The sequence below is a fragment of the Amphibalanus amphitrite genome, unplaced genomic scaffold (assembly GCF_019059575.1).
Source record: "Amphibalanus amphitrite isolate SeventyFive unplaced genomic scaffold, NRLGWU_Aamphi_draft 000512F_arrow, whole genome shotgun sequence".
NCBI lineage: Eukaryota > Metazoa > Arthropoda > Thecostraca > Balanomorpha > Balanidae > Amphibalanus > Amphibalanus amphitrite.
Genome location: NW_024882006.1, coordinates 421125 through 444746, shown reverse-complemented (window position 1 = coordinate 444746; position 23622 = coordinate 421125). Strand labels below are relative to the sequence as shown.

Below are 23622 nucleotides of genomic sequence, written 5' to 3'. Positions count from 1 at the left end.
CGTTGCCGTTGGCCTTGAGAGCAAAGACGAGCGGCTTGTGGTCCGTGAGGATCTCGAAGTCGCGTCCTTCCAGAAAGGGCAGGAAATGTCGCACGGCGAGGTACATGGCGAGCAGTTCCCGTCCAAAGGTGCTGTAGCGGCGTTGGGTGGGCGTGAACTTGCGCGAGAAGAAGGCGAGAGGCTGAAGAGAACCACCAACTCGCTGGTGGAGCACGGCGCCGGCTGCCGTGCTGCTGGCGTCAGTGCTGAGGCTCAGAGCTGCATCTTTGACGGGATGAGCGAGCTGGGTGACGTCAGCGAGGGCGGCTTTAGCTGCAGAGAAGGCGGCGTCTGCCTCTGGGGTCCACGTGACTGAAGCAGCTCGGTCGTCTGAGGCAGTCAGGCCGTGGAGAGGTGCCAGAAGAGCAGCAGCGTGTGGGATGAAGCGATGGTAGAAGTTGATCATCCCCAGGAACTTCTTGAGGCTCTTCTTTGACTCTGGACGGTCGAAGTTCTTGATCGCGCTGACTCGATCGTCGAGAGGAGTGATGCCTCCGCTGGAGATCTGGTGGCCGAGGTAGGAGATGCTTTCCATGCCGAAGGCGCACTTCGATGGGTTGAGGAGCACACCGTTGCGGGAAAGACGGCTGAAGATCTCTCGGAGGTGTGACAGGTGTTGCGAGATGCTGCTGCTGGCGATGAGGATGTCGTCTACATAGACGAAGGCGAAGTCCAGGCCACGGAGGATGTGATCCATGAACCGTTGGAAGGTCTGGGCGCAGTTCCGGAGACCGTACGGCATACGGAGGAACTCGAAGGCGCCGAAGGGCGTTGTGATCGCTGTCTTGGCGATGTCTTCTGGGGCCATCGGTATCTGGTTGAAGGCCCTGACGAGGTCGAGCCGAGAGTAGATCGATGTCCCAGCGAGGCAGGCAGTGAAGTCGTGGAGATGTGGTAGTGGGTACCGGTCAGGCACTGTGATGCGGTTCAGTGCACGGTAATCACCACAGGGTCTCCAATCTCCAGACGACTTGGGCACCATGTGCAGCGGTGATGCATACCGACTGCTGCTGGGTCGGATGACTCCGAGACTGAGAAGGCGTTGGAACTCTGCCTTGGCAGTGGCGAGTCGAGCTGGATCCAGACGGCGTGGGCGGCAGAAGACCGGAGGGCCGGTAGTCTCGATGTGATGTCGGACTGAGTGCTGTGGCTCCGGATGATGTGACGGCTGGGTGAGGCTGGGGAATTCTCGAAGGAGGTTAAGGAATGCTGGGTTGTCGGTTCCGACGACGGCTGTCAGTCCGGTGGATGGCACTGAAGAGTGGGAAGCAGGTGAAGACAACTCAGTTAGGTGGTCGATGAGACGGCCTCTCTTGGTGTCGACGAGGAGATCATACGAGGAGAGGAAGTCGGCTCCTAGGAGAGGATGGGAGACGTCCGCGATGATGAAGATCCAGTTGAAATCTCTTCTGAGGCCGAGAGAAAGCGTGAGCATGCGCTGACCATAGGTCTGGATGCTGCTGTTGTTGGCTGCTTGCAGATCCAGTCCGTTGGTTCCGCGAGCACGATCGGTGGGTGTCGCTGGAAGAACACTGTACTCGGCTCCAGTGTCGATGAGGAAGGTGATGCCAGTGTTGCTGTCATTGAGTCTCAGAAGGCCGCTGGCTGGAGGGACGTCAGGGTTGAGCAGGGCAGGTGCAGACGTCTGTGTCACCTGTCCTACTGCTGGTTTCCCGAAGTCTGAGTTGCGGTTGCAGACCACGAGCACGGTGACTGACATGAGCGCGCGTTGGTACCGAACTTGTGGTGGTACCAGCAGAAGGAAGCACCAGCGCCGGTAGACGTGTTGGTTGCAGGGCTGGGTGACCGGGCAGCAGCAGCAGACAGGTCGCGTGGTGGACGGTGGCGAGCGCGGCCGGGGGCACGGGATGCAGACCTCTCTCGGCGGCGCGTCTCGTCCACCAGTGTGGCGACTGATGTTGTGAGGGCCGTGATACCGGTCAGCAGCTGGCTCATCAGGTCTTGGAGGTGGAAGGGTCCTGCAGGAGCAGCAGGTGAGGCTGCAGCAGGCGCAGAAGTCGATACCGCGGCGAGAAGGCCTGAGGTAGGTGCAGCGACGTCCGACTGCTGCGGAAGCTCCAGGAGTCGGTCGGCAGTGCTAGCGATGGTCGCAAGGTCCGTCCCAGGCGGCAGGCACTGGAGGAAGGGCTGAGTCCGAGGCGGAAGAGCATTGAGGAAGATCTGGCGGATGAGCGGGGAATCTTGTGAGCCTTCAGCTTCAGCAAGGTCCAGGAGATGCCGAAGGAATTGGGAAGGACGCCTGTCGCCGAGTTGTTGGCCAGAGAGCAGGCAGCGAAGACGCTGTTCGACTGATTTGCCGAACCGCTGACGGATGGCGTCGGAAAGGATGGTGTAAGGTCGGTCTGGAGGAGGGTTGCGGAGGATGTCGGTGAAGTCGCGCAGGAGGTGGCCAGGAAGGAGAGTAGCGGCGATCCGGAAGCGGCTGAGCTCATCGTCCACAGCTGCCTGAGAGAAGAAGAGGTCGAGCTGGACGAGCCAGATCACGGGGTCCTCCTCGAAGAAGCGCGGCGGCGCGACGTGGCTGCGTGGCGCGGTCGCCACGCGGAGGTAGTCCGGTTGGGCGGCAGCGGCAGCAGCAGCAGCAGCGGCATGCGAGGCGGCGGCGGCGGCTGCACCGGCGCCGGCGGCTGCACCGGCTCCGGCGGCTGCACCGGCGCCGGCAGGCTGGGTCTTCTGGTCCATGGCTGCCGAGAGCAATGGTCGGGAAGATCGGTGGCGGCGACGGCGATCCGGCGATCGGCAGGTGCTGCGGTGCAGCTGCAGAGGTAGCCGTTCGGTAAGATGAGCCGATGAAGTAGCTGGTCGGTAGTGCAGCTGTAGTAGTCGGCGTTTTCCAGTTCCACACAGCACAAAAAAGGATCCTCGTGGAGACACACCATCCGCCACTTCCTTCCTACACAAAGAGAGCTGGAGGAGATAGCTCAGGGTGCAGGCCAGTGTCGGTGTGCCAGGGAACACGAGGGGATAGCGATCCGTTTGTGCGTAGAACGCGGGGTCACCAATCTGGCTGGTGTAGCCAGTAGAAACACTGTAACATACAGATATCTCTTGTATTTCGCCACAAAATCGAGACATATATAATTTAACATACGAACTTACTTATCTAGTATTGCACACATGTTGGCGAGAACATCGAATGTAATAAACGAATACATATGGTTTTTAATATACACATAGCCAATGCAGTTGTCCAAACAATACAGCAGTTTAAGCGAACGGAACGTTAAAAGGGGGACGCACAACTTAATCGAAGGCTTTAGCAATTTAGAGACTGGTAAAAGCGACACCTATGAGAAAAACTATAACTAGCGGTTCACAGCATCTAGCGGTGACCGGTGGAAGTAAACGCGCCTAGCGGTGACCGGCGGTACATGCAGGGGCTACAATGTGTCACGTCTCGGGGCAGAGTTACGCTCAATGCCGGCTCTGGATTCGGGTCTTGAACGACACCGGTAGGCACGGCCGGGCTGTCGGTGCCGCTGCTGGATTGAGCGACGCAATTGACTTATACTCGTATGTGTACTCCGCTATTGTCTCTACTCACTTCTCATTTCGTCACACTGTCAGGGCGGCCACCCTGTCATTCCCAGACATGTTATCTTTTCTTTCGAACTGCTAATCTAAGTAAAACAAACGTCAATCCTGTTGCTTCAGCATTTCACTTCAACGAATCTGCATGACATTGGTGACGCCGATGCTGGTCAGAGCCATGCCCCAAAACTTGGGCCAATGACTGTGCGAGGTCTCCACATTCTGTCCTTGCAGCCTGCTGCAGCTCCTATCCTTCATAAATTTTCGCATAGAGTTGCGCAGCAGCATATTTAGGCTGCGAGGCATCGTCCAAATGCAATGTATGTTGTCAACAGCAGTGCAAAGAGCTGTGTTATTGCTCCGAGCTTGCAGCTTGATGAATAAACAAAGCTATACCTATGGTATGCTAAGGAGCCAGCTCTATTCTGTAAACGGAATGTTTCGAGTCAGTTACCCAGAAGCGTTGAGCCTTTTATTATTAGTTGTTTGGCTAATTTTTTTAACAATCGACACAGAACACCGCAGCAGAGGCACCGATGCTGCACTGAAACTTCCCGCTCCGACAATATGGGCTAGCGCACCCCTATCATGTGAAAGAATACCACGCATTCACTCCCTCCCACCGGCCGGCCGGCCGCCCGGTAGATGTCGTGGCGCGGTGCCGATGAGGCGCTTCCGCCCGCGCGCGGCGGCGAATTCTCGCCCTTATTGACACCGGCCGGTCGCCGGGCGTGACATGGTCCTCTTCAAGCCGTTTGGGAAGCATGAAGCAGTCAATATTTTTCGGAAAAAAGGGCATCGTTGGACTCAGAAAAGAATACCTCACCACATGAGCCATGAGCCCGTATACTTTTCCAAAATTCGGTTTTTTTGAACAACCCTAGTGAACATACTACTCTTAGTTTTGGATAAAATAGAATAAGTGCTTAGATTTAGAAAAGCACTTCAAACAACTCAAGTCAACAAAATAGCATAGCATAACTCTTGACCTAGCAAAAAAATACACAATAGACTCATGCGAAGGTGGATTCACTCTTATTTACGAAAATTCGTTGAAAAGTACAAGTAAAGTTATGAGTACAAAGACATTTTTGGAACATCACTATACAAAGGTCAATATTTGCGACAGTCGTGGCGCATCAGATATTTGTTTACAAAATTTGGATTCCAGGACAAATCTTCGTATGGCATTTCTTCGTCGCGCAATTCTTCGTCCGCATTTCTTCGTCCGCAAATCTTCGTCGGCGCATTTATTCGTGTCGCATAACTTCGTCTCGCATTTCTTCGTAAGCGCAAATATTCGTAGCGCATTTTTTCGTATCCGCATTTCTTCGTACGCGCATTTCTTCGTCAAGCATTTTTTCGTCCACGCATTTCTTCGTCTACGCAAATCTTCGTCCGCATTTCTTCGTCCACGCAAATCTTCGTCTGCGCATATCTTCGTCCGCAAATCTTCGTCCCCGCAAATCTTCGTCCGCAAATCTTCGTCCGCATTTTTTCGTCCACGCATTTCTTCGTCTACGCAAATCTTCGTCCGCATTTCTTCGTCCACGCAAATCTTCGTCCCGGCAAATCTTCGTCCGCAAAACTTCGTCCGCAAATCTTCGTCCGCAAATCTTCGTCCGCAAATCTTCGTCCGCAACTCTTCGTCCGCAAATCTTCGTCCGCATTTTTCGTCCACGCATTTCTTCGTCCACGCAAATCTTCGTCCGCAAATCTTTGTCTGCGCATATTTTCGTCCGCAAACCTTTGTCTCCGCTTTCTTCGTCTCCGCAAACATTCGTCCACAAATGTGGTTCAATAAAACCATGAAGAAATATCAGACCATCAAGTGATTGACGAATTTAATGCATGGCCGGATGATCGAAACTTTTGAAGTCAGGTAGATGAGGTCTGTTAGGTGAAGCTATTGTATTTGGGAGCCGAGAATTGAAACATTCCATATCATTTGTGTCCCGGACATTCTTTTTTCGCGGTCGATGAATGACAATATAATCTCTTGTACCCTCGCCGACATAGGCGGCGGAACGGGGAGGTCACCGGAGCACCGTTCCCCTCTTTAATTTTGGCCTTTCAACAGTAGCCCTAATGGGCGTTGCATGGAAAGAATGGGACTAAAAGTCGGCAGTGCCGTGCCCCCCCCCCCCCATAATTGAAGGTGTTCCGCCGCTACTGCTCGCCGGACCTATTTGTTTTCTATCACGCCGGCCGTGGGGGGGCGGGTACGACCCCCCCCCCCCCCATCGCCGTTTCGCCACTGGTGGAGCTAGCGCGTCGCGGAAAAAAACGAGCGTGTGCGCCGTTACGAGACGAAGAGATTAATACCCGATTTTAAGGCCTTCTAGGTCAGGGGTCGGCTTACGGCCCGCGGGCCGGATCCGGCCAGGAGGGTGACGGTTGGATCCGGCCCGCGACCATCTGACGTCCGGCCCGCGGCTGGTATCATCGACTTACATCGTGTTCCGGCCCGCGGTTCCTTCAGAAATCGACTCCGATATAAAAGTGACTTAAATGTGCTTTGGCACAATAGTTCTTCCTTCGCACACTTCATGAGTTTATAAACACCATTTGCGGGTGTTTTTGTCTGATTAGTGATTCTACTTCTAGACAAAACTTGCGCGGGCCGGACGTCAGATGGTCGCGGGCCGGATCCAACCGTCACCCTCCTGGCCGGATCCGGCCCGCGGGCTGTAAGCCGACCCCTGACCTAGAAGGCCTTAAAATCGGGTATTAACATCTGCGTCTCGTAACGGCGCACACGCTCGTTTTTTTCCGCGACGCGCTAGCTCCACCAGTGGCGAAACGGCGATGGGGGGGGGGGGTCGTACCCGCCCCCCTCGGACGGCGTGTATGTAGAAAACAAATAGGTCCGGCGAGCAGTAGCGGCGGAACACCTTCAATTAGGGGGGGGGCACGGCCCCAGTAAACATGCCGACGTCGGCCCGACGTCGGTTCAACCTCGGCCCGACATCGGCTGGACGTTGGATATGCCCGCATGTTCCGACGTCCAGCCGAAGTCCAGCCGACGTCGAGCCGACGTCGGGCCGAGGTCGTTTGCCGAGATCGTTTGTCGTTGGACCGACGGGGCCGACGTCGGCATGTTTATTGGGACAACGCGCCAAAAATATCAACCGGCGGCGGGATTCGAGCCCCCCCAGTCGCCGACGTCGGCATGTTTACTGGGACAACACGCCAAAAGCATCAACCGGCGATGGGATTCGAACCCTGTGTCATTTGAACGCGAGGTTAGTGCGCTAACCACTACACCACGCAGCCAGATATCGAATTTAGTTTGTTTTGTTGGGTTATGCCCTTTCGGTCTGACAAGACCATTTCAGAGCCGGAAGGATGATAGGATGGAGACATTGGTCTTCTTGGCGAGCACCCTGGGTCCAGTTCATATAGAGTCCCTGGTCCCACTGCTGTTACGTGACACTTATTGGAAAGGGCGACCCCACAATGGATTCATATAGCCACTCTTACACACCTGCACCAACGTTTCCCAAAGTGTCCCTTTGATAAGTGGCACTTTGGCAAAGTGACACTTGCCGACTGGCCTTTCTATATGAACTGGGCCCGGCCCTGGTGAGTTGCCGGGGCTGAGCCTGACCAAAGGATAGGCCGAGCAGCCCCCAAGCACTCACCGCACCCGGCTACGGGCGAGCTCGGCTTACGGGCAATCCCAAATGGGATAAAGTTTCCCGTCCAGTCCGGATCAAGGGGTTGCGGCGTGGAGGAAGATTTGAGTTTCCTGAGGATATTTTGAATACGGAAGCTCTTTATGAAACATGAAACATGTATTTTATATTATTTTAACGGTCAAAACAGCGGCCGATGTCGGTCCGACGTCGGCCCGACGTCGGCTGGTCCTCAGCAATTGATCTCGGTCCGACGTCGGCCCGACGTCGGCTGGACCTCGGCTGGACGTCGGAACATGCGGGCATATCCGACATCCAGCCGACGTCGTGCCGAGGTTGGACCGACGTCGGGCCGACGTCGGCATGCCGATGCCGAGTTGCCGACGTCACCCCGACGTCGGCCGACGTTGGGCCGACGTCGGCATGTTTACTGGGGCACTGCCCACTTTTAGTCCCATTCTTTCCATGCAACGCCCATAGGGCTACTGTTAAAAGGCCAAAATTGAAGAGGGGAACGGTGCCCCGGTGCCCTCCCCGTTCCGCCGCCTATGCCGGCGAGGGTACAAGAGATTATATTGTCATTCATCGACCGCGAAAAAAGAATGTCCGGGACACAAATGATATGGAATGTTTCGATTCTCGGCTCCCAAATACAATAGCATCACCTGACAGACCTCATCTACCTGACTTCAAAAGTTTCGATCATCCATTCCATGCATTAAATTCGTCAATCACTTGATGGTCTGATATTTCTGCATGGTTTTATTGAACCACATTTGTGGACGAATGTTTGCGGAGACGAAGATAGCGGAGACAGAGGTTTGCGGACGAAAATATGCGCAGACAAAGATTTGCGGACGAAGATTTGCGTGGACGAAGAAATGCGTGGACAAAAAATGCGGACGAAGATTTGTGGACGAAGATTTGCGGACGAAGATTTGCGGACGAAGTTTTGCGGACGAAGATTTGCGGACGAAGATTTGCCGGGACGAAGATTTGCGTGGACGAAGAAATGCGGACGAAGATTTGCGTAGACGAAGAAATGCGTGGACGAAAAAATGCGGACGAAGATTTGCGGACGAAGATTTGCGGGGACGAAGATTTGCGGACGAAGATATGCGCAGACGAAGATTTGCGTGGACGAAGAAATGCGGACGAAGATTTGCGTAGACGAAGAAATGCGTGGACGAAAAAATGCTTGACGAAGAAATGCACGTACGAAGAAATGCGGATACGAAAAAATGCGCTACGAATATTTGCGCTTACGAAGAAATGCGAGACGAAGTTATGCGACACGAATAAATGCGCCGACGAAGATTTGCGGACGAAGAAATGCGGACGAGGAATTGCGCGACGAAGAATTGCCATACGAAGATTTGTCCGGTTACGCAAAATTTGGTAAGCGTATCCAGCGTATCAATCTAAAGGGCGTAGTGTGTACGGGGAGTTTGGGTTATTTTGATTTCAATTTGTGTGGTTGGCAAGTTATTTGTAAGTTGATATTTTTTTACACTGTAGTCTCATTGTCTGAATTACCTACTTCAACTTAAGGTATTATTGTACCAGGTTTTGTTGGTGACTTCCCACGGCCCATCTGCATCATTTTAATTTCAATTTGGTGAAACTGGGAACTCGGATGAATGTTTTCATTTATTGCAAGTTGGTGACAGACCAGTCGCCCTTGCACCAGTTGTGATCAAAATTGAATAAAGTATAAATCACACGATTTTCTCACAAACTCAAGATTATCACGGGTACACAAATGGCAAACCTCATTCGGGTCCGCCCTTCCACCCATTGGGTACACCATCAGGTTTACCCTTCACAAACAATTAACAATACATTTGCCCTGTTCTCCAATATCTCAATCTCCACTTTAACTGTACTGTCAGATGGTAGCACGGTGGCACTGCTTAAAGATAGATTTGGATTGGGAGGATTGGGAAAGGACTCTTTTCTTTTAACGTTCTTCATAACACTGACCACCTGCATTTCCTTCTGTATCCTTGTCTTGTTTAGTTAATTAATCAACAAAGCTTCTCTTATCTCAGCAGTGTGAAAAGCCATCTTGGCAGGAAGTGTCCTATTTAACCTATTTAACCTCACATCCTGATCCCACCTTCTCGTTCTCTGTCCATCCTCTGGTACTTGCCACAGCTCTACACAATTGTAAGTTGTAGCATAGAGAAAGTGTTTGAGCTTTCCTGCATAATGGATAAATCAGTTCATCCAGCATATCTTCCTATAACTTCTGTGCTGTGGCCAGAAACAACTCAGTTGGGCAAACTAGACCTTTGGAATCAAAATATGGAGGCATCAAAAGATTGATTCCTTTTGGGCATAAATGCAGACCATTTCTAACTTACCAATCACATATAAATAAGAGAGTGTTTCAAGAAGGAGCATGCCTGATCTTGAACAGAAATGCTTGAACTATCTCCTAAGCAAAATAATATTGCTCCTATCATAACAATTTGAATTCTATAGGTAGTGAAAGGCAATCAAGGAATTGATTCACTTTAAACAGATAATCATAATATTGATTCCCCATCAGCTGGCTAATCATTATTTTGATTCACAGGCAATGTTAACAGATAGGCAACAATGACTTGCAAGAATACAGCATTTATCTTGCTATTATTCTCATTTAGTGGTATCCTCAGCACCACAACTGATACCTATAGCATTGTTGTACTTTACCTTCACTACATTTGATAACAATTCACAATTTATAAATGTCAAGAATACAAAAACTGAAGCAACAGGTAAAAACCATACAAATAATATAAAAGCAATACAACAATGATAATTAGGGGTTTAAAAATTTCATTTTGCCATTTCACACAAATACTGATTGGTTAGTATGTGATTCATGATACAAAAATAACATACAGTGTGATTTCCTCAAAACAGCTTTTACGTGATGGACAGTGGCTCTGCCTTTTTTCCACTCACAAGGCCAAAGGGACAATTTCTTAGCTTTGAGGTAACACTTTTTGGAAACCTACCACATTTTTCTACCTTTTAAAAGAAAAATCTCACCGTCATGGGCCTTTTTTCAACCGTAACGATTCATTTGAAGTCAAAAGCGTACCAAAATGAATCAAAAAATTGATTCCATGCCCATATTTGGTCATGGCTCCTCCCACCAGAATCAAATTATTGATGCCTCCATATTTTGATTCCAAAAGTCTAGTTTGCCCAACTGAACTGCTCCATTACAATTATGATTAGGAAGTGTATGCTCGTGCATGTCAATAGTGAAAACAATTTAAACTGCTATAAATTGACATTTTGACTTTCATACTGAATCTTTCTTAAACAATGAACATTTATGTTATGGGTCTTCTCTACACATTTTTGATACTTCTGGAATTACAATTCATTTTTATTTTCAATCAGTATAACAGTATATATAGGTACTACTAGGGTGACCCGCGTGCTCCGCAACGCGAAAAGGGGTATTTTCGATTGACGGATGTTTGGTTGTTCTTGTGTCGGTTTGGTTATCTATCCATTTCGGTCGATTGCTTTTTGATGGCTAAATGATTTGGTTTGGAAAGAATATCCATCGCATCGAGGTGCCCGTGTCTGATAAGCATGCTTTTTACTTCAAAATCTGTCAAATGTGCTTTATAATTGAGGTGCGTAGTTTTAAGACAAATGAAAGGCGTAGATAATCTACTATTATAAATCTTAAAAAGTCCGCCGCCCACGCCGTCGGGGTTACTCCCTAAAAGGCTTATTAAAGGGACCCTCCCACCTTCAAAAAAGTTAATGAATTGGCATAAAAGTGATGTAGCGTGAATCACAAAGAGCGAAAATGAACATCTACCAAATTTTACCGGAAAATATTCACCCGTTTTCGAGATATAAGACTTTTATTTTTGTTTACTTTTTGGGAAATCCGCTGTTTCTATGACGTCACATAAAGGTTTTCTTTACGTCGGCATTTGGAAGCAATAGTTTGGTATCAAAGTGCGACAAATATTGCGCGAATGATGCGTTTATCTTATCAAGGTCAATATATGATGGCCAATAAAGGATTCCAGGACAATTCTTATGGCATTTCTTCGTATCGCAATTCTTCGTCTGCAAATCTTCGTCAGGGCATTTATTCGTACCTATCGCATTACTTTGTCTCGCACCAGGGTATATGAAAATCGGCTCGCATTTCTTCTTCAACGCAAATATATGCAAGAGTAAGCATTGAGGGACAAATAAATGCACCGACGAAGATTTGTAGACGAAGAAATGCGGACGAAAAATTGTGCTACGAAGAAATGTCATGCGAGGATTCGTTCGGGTACCATGACATTTATGTGATTTCAAAGTCAAGGTTCACAGCTGATCTGCTAAATCAAGCCAAGAATCCAAACTATCAAAAAACTATAAATATTTGTCTGTCACAGAGGTCTCAAGCAATATAAGGTTGACATATGTTGAATCAAAAATCTACTGTCACAACTCACATCTCCTGCCTTAGTTTATCATTGTTGTTTTAACTTGCTTTCAAGAGAAACAGAAGCCAGTATCTGATATCACTTCAGATGATTGTTTCAAGATCTGAGTTCAAATGGAAATAAAAGCAAGATCAAGATGAAACAGGGATTATTGCTGTTAAAGTATTTTGGCCATGATACAACAAGCACATAAATCATTAGCCAAATCAAATACTGGTTGGTTTGTCAAGATGTTTGTTGTCTGTCGTCTGTCGAGCTGCTATGAACACTGAAAGAGTGAGCTGCCCTCACTCTTACTTTAAAGAGAGTAGTTTAAGTTGAATGGTAGTGAGCTGTAATTAGACAAAGCAGCTATTCAGTGCTCACATCAAGCCAGGCTAGGAAATGGCATCAACTGTGGTGGGAGGAAGCAGGTTCGGCAGCCCTATGTTGTAAACTTCTGTTATGTCTTGTGTTTGATCAACTGATGTTTTCTGCTCTGTTTTGTGCAGTGATAGTAGCAGGTAACTGCATGCTTGTCAAATTATGTGAATAAACGAATTCATAACATTGCATTTTTCTCTCCATGCAAGGAACAAGTAAGATGTTGTAGAAAATGTAATAGAGGGCTGCATTGCTGATTTTGCACTTTATCAGAGCTTTATTTAGAATTGCTTTCCTGAAAGCTACACACAGGCCACAGTGCTGAAATTCACAATGTCATAGCTTTTGGCAGAAAAAAGAAAAGACTTACCGAGGTTAAATTGGCTGAAAGTATGGCAGAGCAGGTCTTGATGCGTATGCCCATCCGTGTGCTTGCCGAAGCCGAACTGACTGCAACACATTTAACTCTGACCCACCATGGTGGCTGGCATATCCAGAACTTTCACCACTCTAAACAAGACAACTTTCAGCCCTCAGCATTGTATTAAAACACTGTACAAAACACTCAAAATTTGTTTCAGTGCCATCCACGGACAACATCAGTCGCCATTCACCAGGCCAGTAAAAACAGAATAGATAATAGCTTCAAACCCATGTAGTCAGAGTTACTAGGTCTGCACCTCAAAACAAAATCCAGGTGACATTCACCACGCCAGTAAAAAACAGGTACTTAGGTAACGTAACAGCTTCAAATCTGGTAACATGTTGGTCGGACTTTACACTACCATATTTACATGGAATAATATGATACCAAACAATAGTGCAACCATTCTGGACAACAAAAGTGTATGATAAAATTAATTTAGAATACTCTGGCAGCATGATTTACGAGCACAGGCAGGTGTTACCTACCAGCCTTCTCAATGCTCGTAAAACCAACATTGTAGTTTTGATTTTACCTTACATGATAACACACTTGGCTGCAATGGCACATTTAATTTAATACTGTGAAAAGACCAGTTATAACCACTTCACAAGCACAATTGCACCTCATGCCGACATCCTTTTCCAAAGACAGTCAGCAGCGTCTTTCGTCAAAACTGGAAGATAAATCCCCTTTCAACTGTTAACATCAAAAATATTTCTTCATGGTGTGACTTTGATCTCCATATGGAAACCTTGCAGGAAAAGAATTAATGTCAATTGTCAGCTCTTCAAATTTCTTTGGACTTTAACTTGCAGTACCATATCCAGTTTGCTTTGATATTTTGTTTTTTATTCCATGTTGAAGTTGAACACCAAGCTCCAGATATAGCAGGCAGCTTGATCATCTTCGGCCTTGGTATAATATCAGTCCAAGTTCCAGTGGTGGGTATCTTCTAATATTCAAATTAAAATGAAAAGCAACATGCTTTCTCAGCGCCGACGACGGATTTCACGTTGATAAACAAGGGAGCTCAAGGTCAGCAAAACTCGGGTTCAAGGAATGGCGGGCGTTGAAATGACTGCTGACGTCATCAAAAAACCGCTAATGGTTAAGAGATAGGGACTAAGCTGGTCCCACCCTGCAAGTAAAGGGAAGAAATTTCTTGAACACCATAAAGCTGCGGGGGTTGCGACCAGGATAAATGGTGGTTTCTGAGCCTGGCCGCAAACTTGGCTATCTCAACTCAAAACTAATGTTAAGGTGGGATGGTCCCTTTAAGGCGCCGTCGATTGACGCAGGAGGGTGAAATTTTTACCAGTCGTGGCCGTGGGTCACGTAATAAAACAGGTCGTATTAAATTTTGGGCACGATGCGGCCGGGGGTGCGCCCGTGGCGCGTGCTCATGTGCGCCATAGGGTTAGCATTAGAATCGGCAAAAACAGGCTATTGCTCGGAAACGGTAAGGGCTACGGGGGTGAAATTTCCATGCAAAGTCGAGCCCGTGCATTCATTTGTCGTATTAAATTTTTGAGGGTGTGGGTTCAGCGGTGTGCACGTGGTGGGGCCGCGACCGGCGCCGAGCAGAGGGCACGTGCTTTAGGCTCAGTTGTTCACTGAGTCAAAAGCATCAGAGCCGGGAGGTCGTTGACCTTTGACAACGAAGGCCGACACAAGGCACTGCTCGCCAAGGGGATTCGCCAGTAAATACAATTTATTAGTTTTTGCAATATCTCAGCCGTTTCTGGGCGGATTTAGCTTAAACTTGGACTGTCGGTGGTAGTGTAGGGTAGGGTAGGGTAGGGAAGGGTAGGGAAGGGTAGGGTAGGGTAGGGTAGGGTAGGGTAGGCCTAGGGTAGGGTAGGGTTGTGTAGGGGTAGGGGTAGGGTAGGGTATGGTAGGGTAGGGTAGGGTAGTGTAGGGGTAGGGTAGGGTAGGATAGGGTAGGGTAGGGTAAGGGTAGGGTAGGGTAGGGTAGGGTAGGGTAGGGTAGGGTAGTGTAAGGGTAGTGTAAGGGTAGGGTAGGGTAGGGTAGGGTAGTGTAGGGTTAGGGTAGGGTAGGGTAGGGTACTGTAAGGGTAGGGTAGGGGTAGGGTAGGGTAGGGTAGTGTAGGGTTAGGGTAGGGTAGGGTAGGGTAGGGTAGGTTAGGGTAGTGTAGGGGTAGTGTAGGGTAGGGTAGGGTATGGTAGGGTAGGGTAGGGTATGGTAGGGTAGGGTAGGGTAGGGTAGGGTAGTGTAGGGGTAGGGTAGGGTAAGGGTAGGGTATGGTAGGGTAGGGTAGGGTAGTGTAGGGGTAAGGTAGGGTAGGGTAGGGTAGGGTAGGGTAGAGTTAGGTAGGGTATTAGGGTAGGTTAGGGTAGTAGGGTAGGTTAGGGTAGTAGGGTAGGTTAGGGTAGTAGGGTAGGTTAGGGTAGTAGGGTAGGTTAGGGTAGTAGGGGAGCATAGGGTAGGGTAGGGTAGTAGGGTAGGGTAGGGTAGGGTAGGGTAGGGTAGGGTAGGGTAGGGTAGGGTAGGGTAGTAGGGTAGGGTAGGGTAGGGTAGGATAGGGTAGGGGTAGGGTTGAGTTCAAAAAGGGCCCAACATACAAAACACTTGAATACCCCGCAACTATCACCATCCCTTACAGTTTTAAAAACAGCTACCCAAATCTACCCAAATAATATAGCTAAAAATACAAGTCAATCACCCAAAACTAATGCACCCGTAACATAACATAAATCAAAACATACAGTTATCGCGTAAACCTGTACCTCTAGTTTTCGCTAAAAATCGTTTTGCAGAGGTTTAAAACATTTATATTTTTAAGAATACTGTTGCTTGTCATGCAAACGTGATGATTGGATCTTGGAGAGAATTGAATGCTCTTTCTAATGATAGCATTTTCAATTGTCAAGCGTATCAGGTTAAGCAGCAAATCCCGTGTATCTTTTTAGTGGCACATTATGGACAAATACCATTTTAATTCAGCGATTTTTCCACATTGTTTTTGATCAATTAGCTGTCCACAATTTTTCCATGAGAGGCGGTACATTTCTCTTGGCAATTGACGTTGTTTCAACTCTCTCAGTCTGATGGTCACGGGAAAATAAAATAAAATCCAAAATCCGTTTAAAATGGCACTTTTTGAAATGAAATTGCCCTCACACTTGCACGTGGCGCGTGCCACCCCTGCACCGCACACTATTCGATTGCCCGTTCGATTCTCTACACGATGCTGTTTTCCCCGTGCCGATCGGGCGCACGGCTACCGAGATATTGCACGGGGAACGGACCCGTGTCGGGCAAATTTAGCCATTTTCGCCCGTTTTTGCCAGCCGATTTATACATGTAAAGTCTATGACGCGAATTTGCACTTTTTGGGCACGCGCCACGCGCTCGCTATCGATCCGATCGAGCCGAGACCGCTCAAAGGCACGTTGTCCATCCTTGTTCTAAAACTTGCGCAAATTTCAGCGCGGTAGGTGCAACGGTGTGATCTGTAACCCGCGCTACGTAGCACCATGTCGCGACCTTCGTAATAGACAGAAACTACGCCCTCCTCAAATAGTAATATAGATAGTAGGCAATTATGATTTATAGTTTACTTTTTAACCTAAGAGTTCTTCAATAAAGACATCTGCATGCTACTGCTTGTTCTTGTATGTCTATATTTAATTTCATATAGATGAAGTAGAAAACTAAGATATGATAGATAAGCAAGATTTTTGCCAAGGTTTTCTCATGTTACTTACTCCCACAGCTGTTTGATACAACTTTTTTTACAGCATGAACCAGTGAACTCCTGAAAATGAAAATGGTTCTCTCCCAGAGGCAAAGAGAGGAATTGTAAGTACATATGTACATCTAATAGAAACTGTTTGATATTATTGACTGACTTACTTGCATTGTAAATCCTCCCCCTCCCCCTAAAGGAAAGTAGGCATGTTTTGTCAATCAGTAATCATTTGTTAGTTTGTTACATTGCTGCAATAAAGATGTTCTTACAGCCAGTCAAAATGTATCTCTTTATTTCCTGGAAGTTTTGCATATTGTGTAGTAAGCATTGTATTAGCAATTGTAAATAAGGTTAAATGAAATTAGGCTTTTGTTCCGAAAAAATGGGCTCCTGCTGCTCTGCAAAACAACTTCTTCAGTCAGCACATGCCTATTTGTTGCCTATTTATTTTCATACTTCATACCATGTCATTGCTTTCAGAAACAAGGCCATTGCTGATTACTTGAGCAGCAATGGCTACACTGACTCACTGGAGGCATTCAAAAGGGAGACAGACATGCCTGGTGAAGTGGAAAAGAAATACAATGGCATCCTGGAGAAAAAGTGGACTGCTGTGCTTCGCCTCCAGAAAAGGGTAACAGTTCCAAAGGGGCTAATCAGTTAGGGTGGTCCTCTTCCTGCTAGCTGCTGTGGACATCTGTCATTATCATTCCATAAAATGTCAGTTAAAATCACAGTTGAATGGCACTGACACTAGTATTGCCTGAGTATTGCCTTGCCTAGTATTGAAAATTACCTGATTAGTCCGACGACCTTGCAGTTTGTTTTTAAATCGTGATTTTATCGCTCCCATGTGGGGCAGTGTAGCTGTGCCAGTGTCAGCCCCTAGGACATGGGGCCAGTCAGCCCCCCTCATCACCTCTGTGTGTGTGTCTGTGTGCCAGAACATGGAGCTGGAGGCGAAGCTGGCCGACTGTGAGCGAGAGTACCTGTCCGGTGCGCCGACACGAGAGAAACGATCCCCTGCCGAGTGGATCCCGCGGCCGCCCGAGAGGTACTCGCTCACCGGACACCGCGCGCCCATCACTAAAGTAAGTACTGCGGCCGCCCGAGCGGTACTCGCTCACCGGCCACCGTGCGCCCATCACTAAAGTAGGTACTCTGATTGATAACATCTTAATAATCAGCCATTTTTCTGTTTTGTCCTCTCACGAAATGCACGACATATGCCTGTGGGCTTAATTTATTTTCCTTCGATGCTAAGTGTAAGTATCGCGGCTTTCTGCATTGATTTATCGGTTACATCTGCCGGTTTCATCCGTCATTTAATGAACATTTAACGGTTTAGGCTGGATTCACCGATTAATTTGCTTAAACTGTGCTTAAATATGGCAGTAAACCTGTTAAAATGATGATGTCGGATTGGTGCAGGATGCTGTACCGCAGTCGGCTCTCGCTCACCGCCGACTGAGTGCTCCATAGACGGACGGCCGCCGTCTCGGGTCTGTCCTCCCAGTTTCGGCCGCCTCAGGGTCCGGCTCGGTGGGCTGATGGGTGCCGGCGGCGGCCGCTCGTCCAGCCCCTTATCCTGCCGGTGTTAATGAGTAAAGAGCCGCACCGACGGCGTAGTATAGGGAGATCAATGACGCTCTCCGGGCGCGGCCCGAATCCCTCCAGATCAGAGCACGAGACGGGCTGCCGCGACCGCCCTGGAGCTCGGTTCAAAGGAGCAGTTTCTTACATTTCCATCATCTTCACTTTACTGTACGGCGCTTGTACGAATTGCATTGTTCATTTGCTTAATTCTAGTGATGGTTAAATAAGCAAATGCTAGGAAGTCTTCGTCAGTGATGACATTTGCTTTATGCTTGTAAAACTAACGGCGATCACTGTGTTCCCGGTGACGTCGTGATCGAATTCAAAGTCATTCAGTTTTACGAATTGCACATCATCCTATGATCTCCGCGCGTGATGAGAGTGGCAGAGGACGGTACAGGATCGAGTCGCGCACCCTCTGTCCTTCCCAATGACACCTCGTTACATCTTGCCGCCGCTTACTCCGCAATCTACATCACATCGGCTCTCAAAGGCGTCGCTATACCGTTATTTGAAATGGAGCAGAGGTGCTCGGCGAGCGACGCTGGACGCCAAAGGCCGGGGGGTTGCGGACTATTTTGACGTGCAACTGCCGCAGAATGTGGGTTGGGCTTGCACGGTGTGTTTTCCACGAGTCAAACGGTATTTATTCATACTACAACACTAACATCGCTCATGGAACGGGAAGATCGGATGAGCTTCATAGCATCTACGATCTTGAATGTGGGGATCTGCCTGTGGCCAGTTGCTCAGAGTCTGACCGCTAGCAGGATTGACCAATATTCTAATCGTATTGCGTGAGTGCGACCACCTCGGAACCGGCCTGCTGAATCTGACCTTTTCGGCACTCTCCTTGGTTTGGCGACCTGACCCTATCTCCACTGACTGACCACCCTTGTGGCGCAGTTGGCAAGTGCGTTCACGATTGGTGTGGGAGGTCCTTGGATCAAAGCTGACCTCTGGCAGCGTTTTCCTCGGCCGGCTCCTACCCAGGAGATGGCAGTAACTGGGGAGTGTTCGCTCGGTCGTGGGGATTAACGCTGTGCCAGCCAGCGCCCCCGGCCGCAGGTACACGGGCTTGATCCTTCGGTCCGGTGACATGTCCCGAGGGCACGGCCTCGCTTCATGTCCCGGAGCAGCCCTCTGACCTGCCGGGCCCGAGAAATCGGGATAGCCCCAGCGTGCGCACCAATGCGATGCCACCTGGGGTGCGTGACAGGAAGCGTGCGGTCAAGGCTGTCCCGCGTAGCGGGTGCCGAAAACGCTTCGTACCACTGCCGTGTATATAGTGTTCTAACAATTAAAAAAAAATTAAAAAAAATCTCCACTGACTGACCACACGGAGACTTGTGAATGTCAGCACTGAACAGTCTCCCATTGTCTTACGCGTGTTCTACGGTTCGTGTGTCGCTGTATTTGACCGGCCCGTAATGCTGCTGTATTTGACCGACCCCCACTGTAGCTGCATTTGACCGTGGCCACTGTTGTCGCTACATTTGACCGTGGCCCGCCACTGTTGCTGTATTTGACTGTGGTCCGCTACTGTCGTTGTATTTGACAGTCTGCTGTCGCTACATTTGACCGTGGCCCGCTACTGTCGTTACATTTGACCGACTATTGTCGCTGTTTTTGACCGGCCCGCTGTTGCTGTATTTGACTGTGGCCTGCTACTGTCGTTGTGTTTGACCGTGGCTGGCTACTGTCGCTACATTTGACCATGGCCCGCTACTGTCGCTGAATTTGACCGTGGCCCCTTACTGTCGCTGAATTTGACCGTGGCCCGTTACTGTCGCATTTGACCGACTACTGCCGCTGTATGTGGCCGTGGCCAGACGGCTGTCGCTGTATTTGACTGTGGTCCGCTACTGCCGCTGTATTTGACCGTGGCCCGCTACTGTAGCTGCATTTGACCGACTACTGCCGCTGTATTTGACCGTGGTCCGCTACTGCCGCTGTATTTGACCGACTACTGCCGCTGTATTTGACCGTGGTCCGCTACTGCCGCTGTATTTGACCGACTACTGCCGCTGTATTTGACCGTGGTCCGTTACTGCCGCTGTATTTGACCGTGGCCCGACGATGCAGTGGTCGATACGGTGACAGACAGACGGGTCGGAGTCGGGACGGGGCGCGGTGGATCGATCGGCCGGCCCATGACTGGGACATCGGCCCACTCCTCCCGCCCCGCCCCAGCTGCCGGCTGGCGACCGCAAACCCTTCGCGGAAGATGGCTAGAAAGGCTCCTCCAACCTTGTGTGTAATACAAAGCCTGTAGTGTATACCGTATACATACCAGTCACACCACGACTCATTCTGCTCACGGTGTTTCCTTTCGGTCTCAATATACGTCACAACAATTAACTATACTAGTTATATGGACCTCACTTTGGTTTCGAGGGCACCCTCTGTGAATGGGCCACCTTGCAACTTTGTCATATGATACTATGTGTGATACCCACTTCGGGAGCATCTTGGGCAGTGGCACCGGTGCCCCTGTCTGCGCTATATATTGACAGAGAAGCGCCTGAATGGATGCTGTTCGCTCCCAAAGATATGGCTGTCGGTTTGATGACCTTCATCGATCAGTTAACTATTTGTAAAAGTCACCTGGCGTACGGGTACGCGGCGCTGAAGAGCATCAACATCGCTGGCTAAGACACCGGCTGTTCAATTTCACAATATTATTGCTGGCAGCGTCGTCTTGCATTGCGCTGATTTCGTTTCACAACGTTTCATCTACCGCACCAGGGGATTGTATGTTCTTTCAAGTGGTATGTGCACTGTTGATTTTGTATTAGAGCTCGGCGAGCGCAGTGGTATTATGAGTCCAACAGCTATGTGATTGCCGGTTGTTTTTGAATATGCTGCTCCTAGTTGAAGCTTCAGAACCCATTAAAGTAAGTCTCAGAGCTTGCTGCTTGCTCAACTTTTTCGTAACTTTTGACATTACTATGAGCACAGTTCTGTCTTGCGTTTTATGCAAGCCTGAGTAAGTACTCTGCTTAGCATGGCAACAACATTGCATTGCTGGAACGAGCCCATAACTTATGCTTAATAAAAGAGCATTGCTAATTTCTTCTATACGGGGTAGATTGCTGCGTTGAGCTTCATTAACTTCGCTGAGACGGATGTGTGGGAATTTTCCCTTAACAAAGAGTGAAACCACCGCTGCTACGCGCCTCATATTCACGCGGTCGCCCATTACTCACGCTATTTGCGAATGAAGCGGATCGGTCCGTGTCAGTGTTACTAAAATGCCCGTGTCAGTGTCACTGGTGGCTTTGCACGTGGCTGGTCTGTGCCAGTGTCTATTGGTCCGTGCCATTGTCTGATCGGTCCGTGTCAGTCGCACTGATAGTTCTGTGTTAGTAGATGTCACTTATCTGTCGGTATCAGTCCCACTGATCACTCCGTGTCAGTGTTTAATTGGTTCGTGTCAGTGTCACTGATGGGTTCATGTTACATTGTCAAGGTTTTTTATTGTGTCGTGTGTCACGCACGCAGCGTGTCGTGTCACTGACCGCCTCACACGCACGGTGTCGCCGCTGACCAGTGTCCGTCCCGCCGACACCGCCTTCCCCCCGCCTCTCCCACCTCCCCCGCCTCCCCCTTCCGGCTCCGGCCGTCACTGGGAGTGGCAGCCGCGCTCACCCAGTGTCGCCTTCAGTCGGGACCGAACTCTCAGAGGGCCGCGCCGAGCTGAATTCTGTTTACAGTCCGGTCACCCACGGGAAATTCGGCTCGGCGTCGCGTCCCTCCCCGTGCGGGTGACAATTACGGCCAATTTCGAACGGCGCCCAGAGTACACAGCGAGCTCTTTCAATGTCGAAAACTGCATTTGCGCCCCGGCTCTCCCCGACTCCCTTTGAAGTTTTTACTGAGGCCCGGCGGGTACTGAGGTGGCTCACGGCGCTATAGGCTTCAATATCGCTGCTGTATAGACTTACCTTTGTCGCACAGTGTCCTCTGGGGACCGAGAGCTGAGCAGAGCTGTTGGCTGAGCTCAGAGCAGAGCTTTGAGTAGCATGCTCCGCTCTGAGGGGGATAGTCCATCTCAGCTCATAACAGAGCTCTGAGCTGAGATGGCATGTGTGTGTGTGTGCGCCCCCTGACGATGCTGTAGACTGAAGAGTCCGTGTTTCTGCCCGTCCCCAGGTGCTGCTCCACCCGCTCTACAGTCTGGTGGTCTCTGCCAGTGAGGACGCTACCATCAAGGTCTGGGACTTTGAGACGGGCGACTACGAGCGCACGCTGAAGGGTCACACGGACAGCGTCCAGGACCTGGCCTTTGACCACACGGGTAGCTTCCTCGGTAAGTAGCGGATACCCTGAGCTGCCCGGGGCTCCTACTGACCGTCAGGGATAGATACAGCCGAGCTCAGCAGCGCCAGAGGATATTGTGGAAGTCTAAAGAACCCACTGCTGAAAATGTATTTTCACAAAGTGCTTCTGTGACAGGCTAAAAGGCTATTTTTGCTCCAAGATTTGAATGCAGAGCAACCAGCGCGATGCAGAATTTAGAGTAAATTAGATGGGCATGCGTTATGCGGTGGCATGCCTTCACCCGACGTTACGTCGGAAGGTGCCGCTTTATCTGATGAACGGGGCGATGTCGGTGCCGATGGCGGCACTTTGCATCCCGACACGTGTGTGCCGTCTGGTCTGCGGCCGGCTGGGAGCGCGGCGGCCCGGCGCCATAGCTCAGGCCGGACAGCTCAGCGGACTGGACCGGCCCGGTGGCTCCGCGGGGAGTGATATGCATCAGTGTAAATTTTCCGCCGACATTCGGAGTGAGCCACCGGTGAGTTAGCCGGCCGGTCGGCGCGGCCCCGGGCGTCATCACGGGCCACTCTGGTGCAGTCCATACCACTGACAGCAGCGGATTAACGGACCATTGCCGACCAGACCCGATATACGGGACCGTCCCCTGCTGACCAGTACAGACCACATCACTGACAGCAGTTGGTAGACGGACCACCCCCCGCTGACCAGTACAGACCACACCACTGACAGCCAGTCGATAAACGGACCTCCCCCGCTGACCAGTACAGGCCACACCAGTGATAGCAGTCAGTAAAGGACCATACCCCGCTGACCAGTACAGACCACATCACTGACAGCAGTCAGTAAAGGACCATACCCCGCTGACCAGTACAGACCACACCACTGACAGTAGTTGGTAGACGGACCACCCCCCCGCTGACTGCGACTCCGGGCAGTGTGACAGCCTGCTCCATCAGAGCTCGGAACCTGAACGCCTTATGCAATTAGAGAACTGCCGGGGAAACTTTGTCTTTCACAAAAAGGAACGCATTTGTAGTTCAGCACCCTGGGACCAGACTTTTGCCTCGGGTAATTTATTTTCTTTTTGTCCTTAAGTGCTTCTAATCCGGAGCACTGAATTGCTCTCGGGGCGGTGGCAGGCCTGTCTAAGTGGCGCCGCGCCGCTCCTGCCTGGCGGGGGTCGGAGAGCGCCGCTGTCGGAGTCTGCGAGTTGTGCCGCGGTCGGAGAGGCCGGCCGGCCCCCGTTGACCGGCGTCGACTTGGTGATGACCGCGGTCGATGTCCGGAGGGCCGACCATCGCTCCTCAACGGCCGGCGATAACTCGTGACTCCCGACCGGCCGCCGCCCGGAGTCCGCGCGGCCCCGCCCGGAAACCCTGGCCAGCCCCCAGACTCCGCTCGGACCCCGCCCGGACCCTGCCCGGCCGGCCGGCCGGCCCCATATAAATTGCAGCGCACAGTTGGACCATTAATCAGCCTTTTCTGGCGGCGTGTGCGCTGGGGCGGCGGTTCCTCAATCAGTTCAGCCGGGGTCGGCCGGCCGGCCG

At 50.1% G+C, this 23622-nt stretch overlaps 1 protein-coding gene across 9 annotated transcripts in view; it reads left to right on the top strand.

The window, feature by feature from the left end:
- LOC122393040 (lissencephaly-1 homolog) overlaps positions 1–23622 on the top strand; it is a 34657-nt gene that overhangs the window by 3246 nt on the left and 7789 nt on the right. The window contains exons 1-5 of one of the 9 annotated variants that reach the window (XM_043388617.1): positions 8433–8627; positions 16245–16305; positions 16676–16829; positions 17140–17286; positions 21947–22103. In XM_043388617.1, the coding sequence (XP_043244552.1) occupies positions 16268–16305; positions 16676–16829; positions 17140–17286; positions 21947–22103 (496 nt within the window). In that variant the 5' untranslated portion in view covers positions 8433–8627; positions 16245–16267. Of the gene's footprint in view, positions 1–8432; positions 8781–8882; positions 8941–9889; positions 9995–13757; positions 13942–16244; positions 16306–16675; positions 16830–17139; positions 17287–21946; positions 22104–23622 lie in introns of those variants that run through there. The other 8 variants (XM_043388616.1, XM_043388618.1, XM_043388619.1 and 5 more) reach the window with 8 other exon arrangements.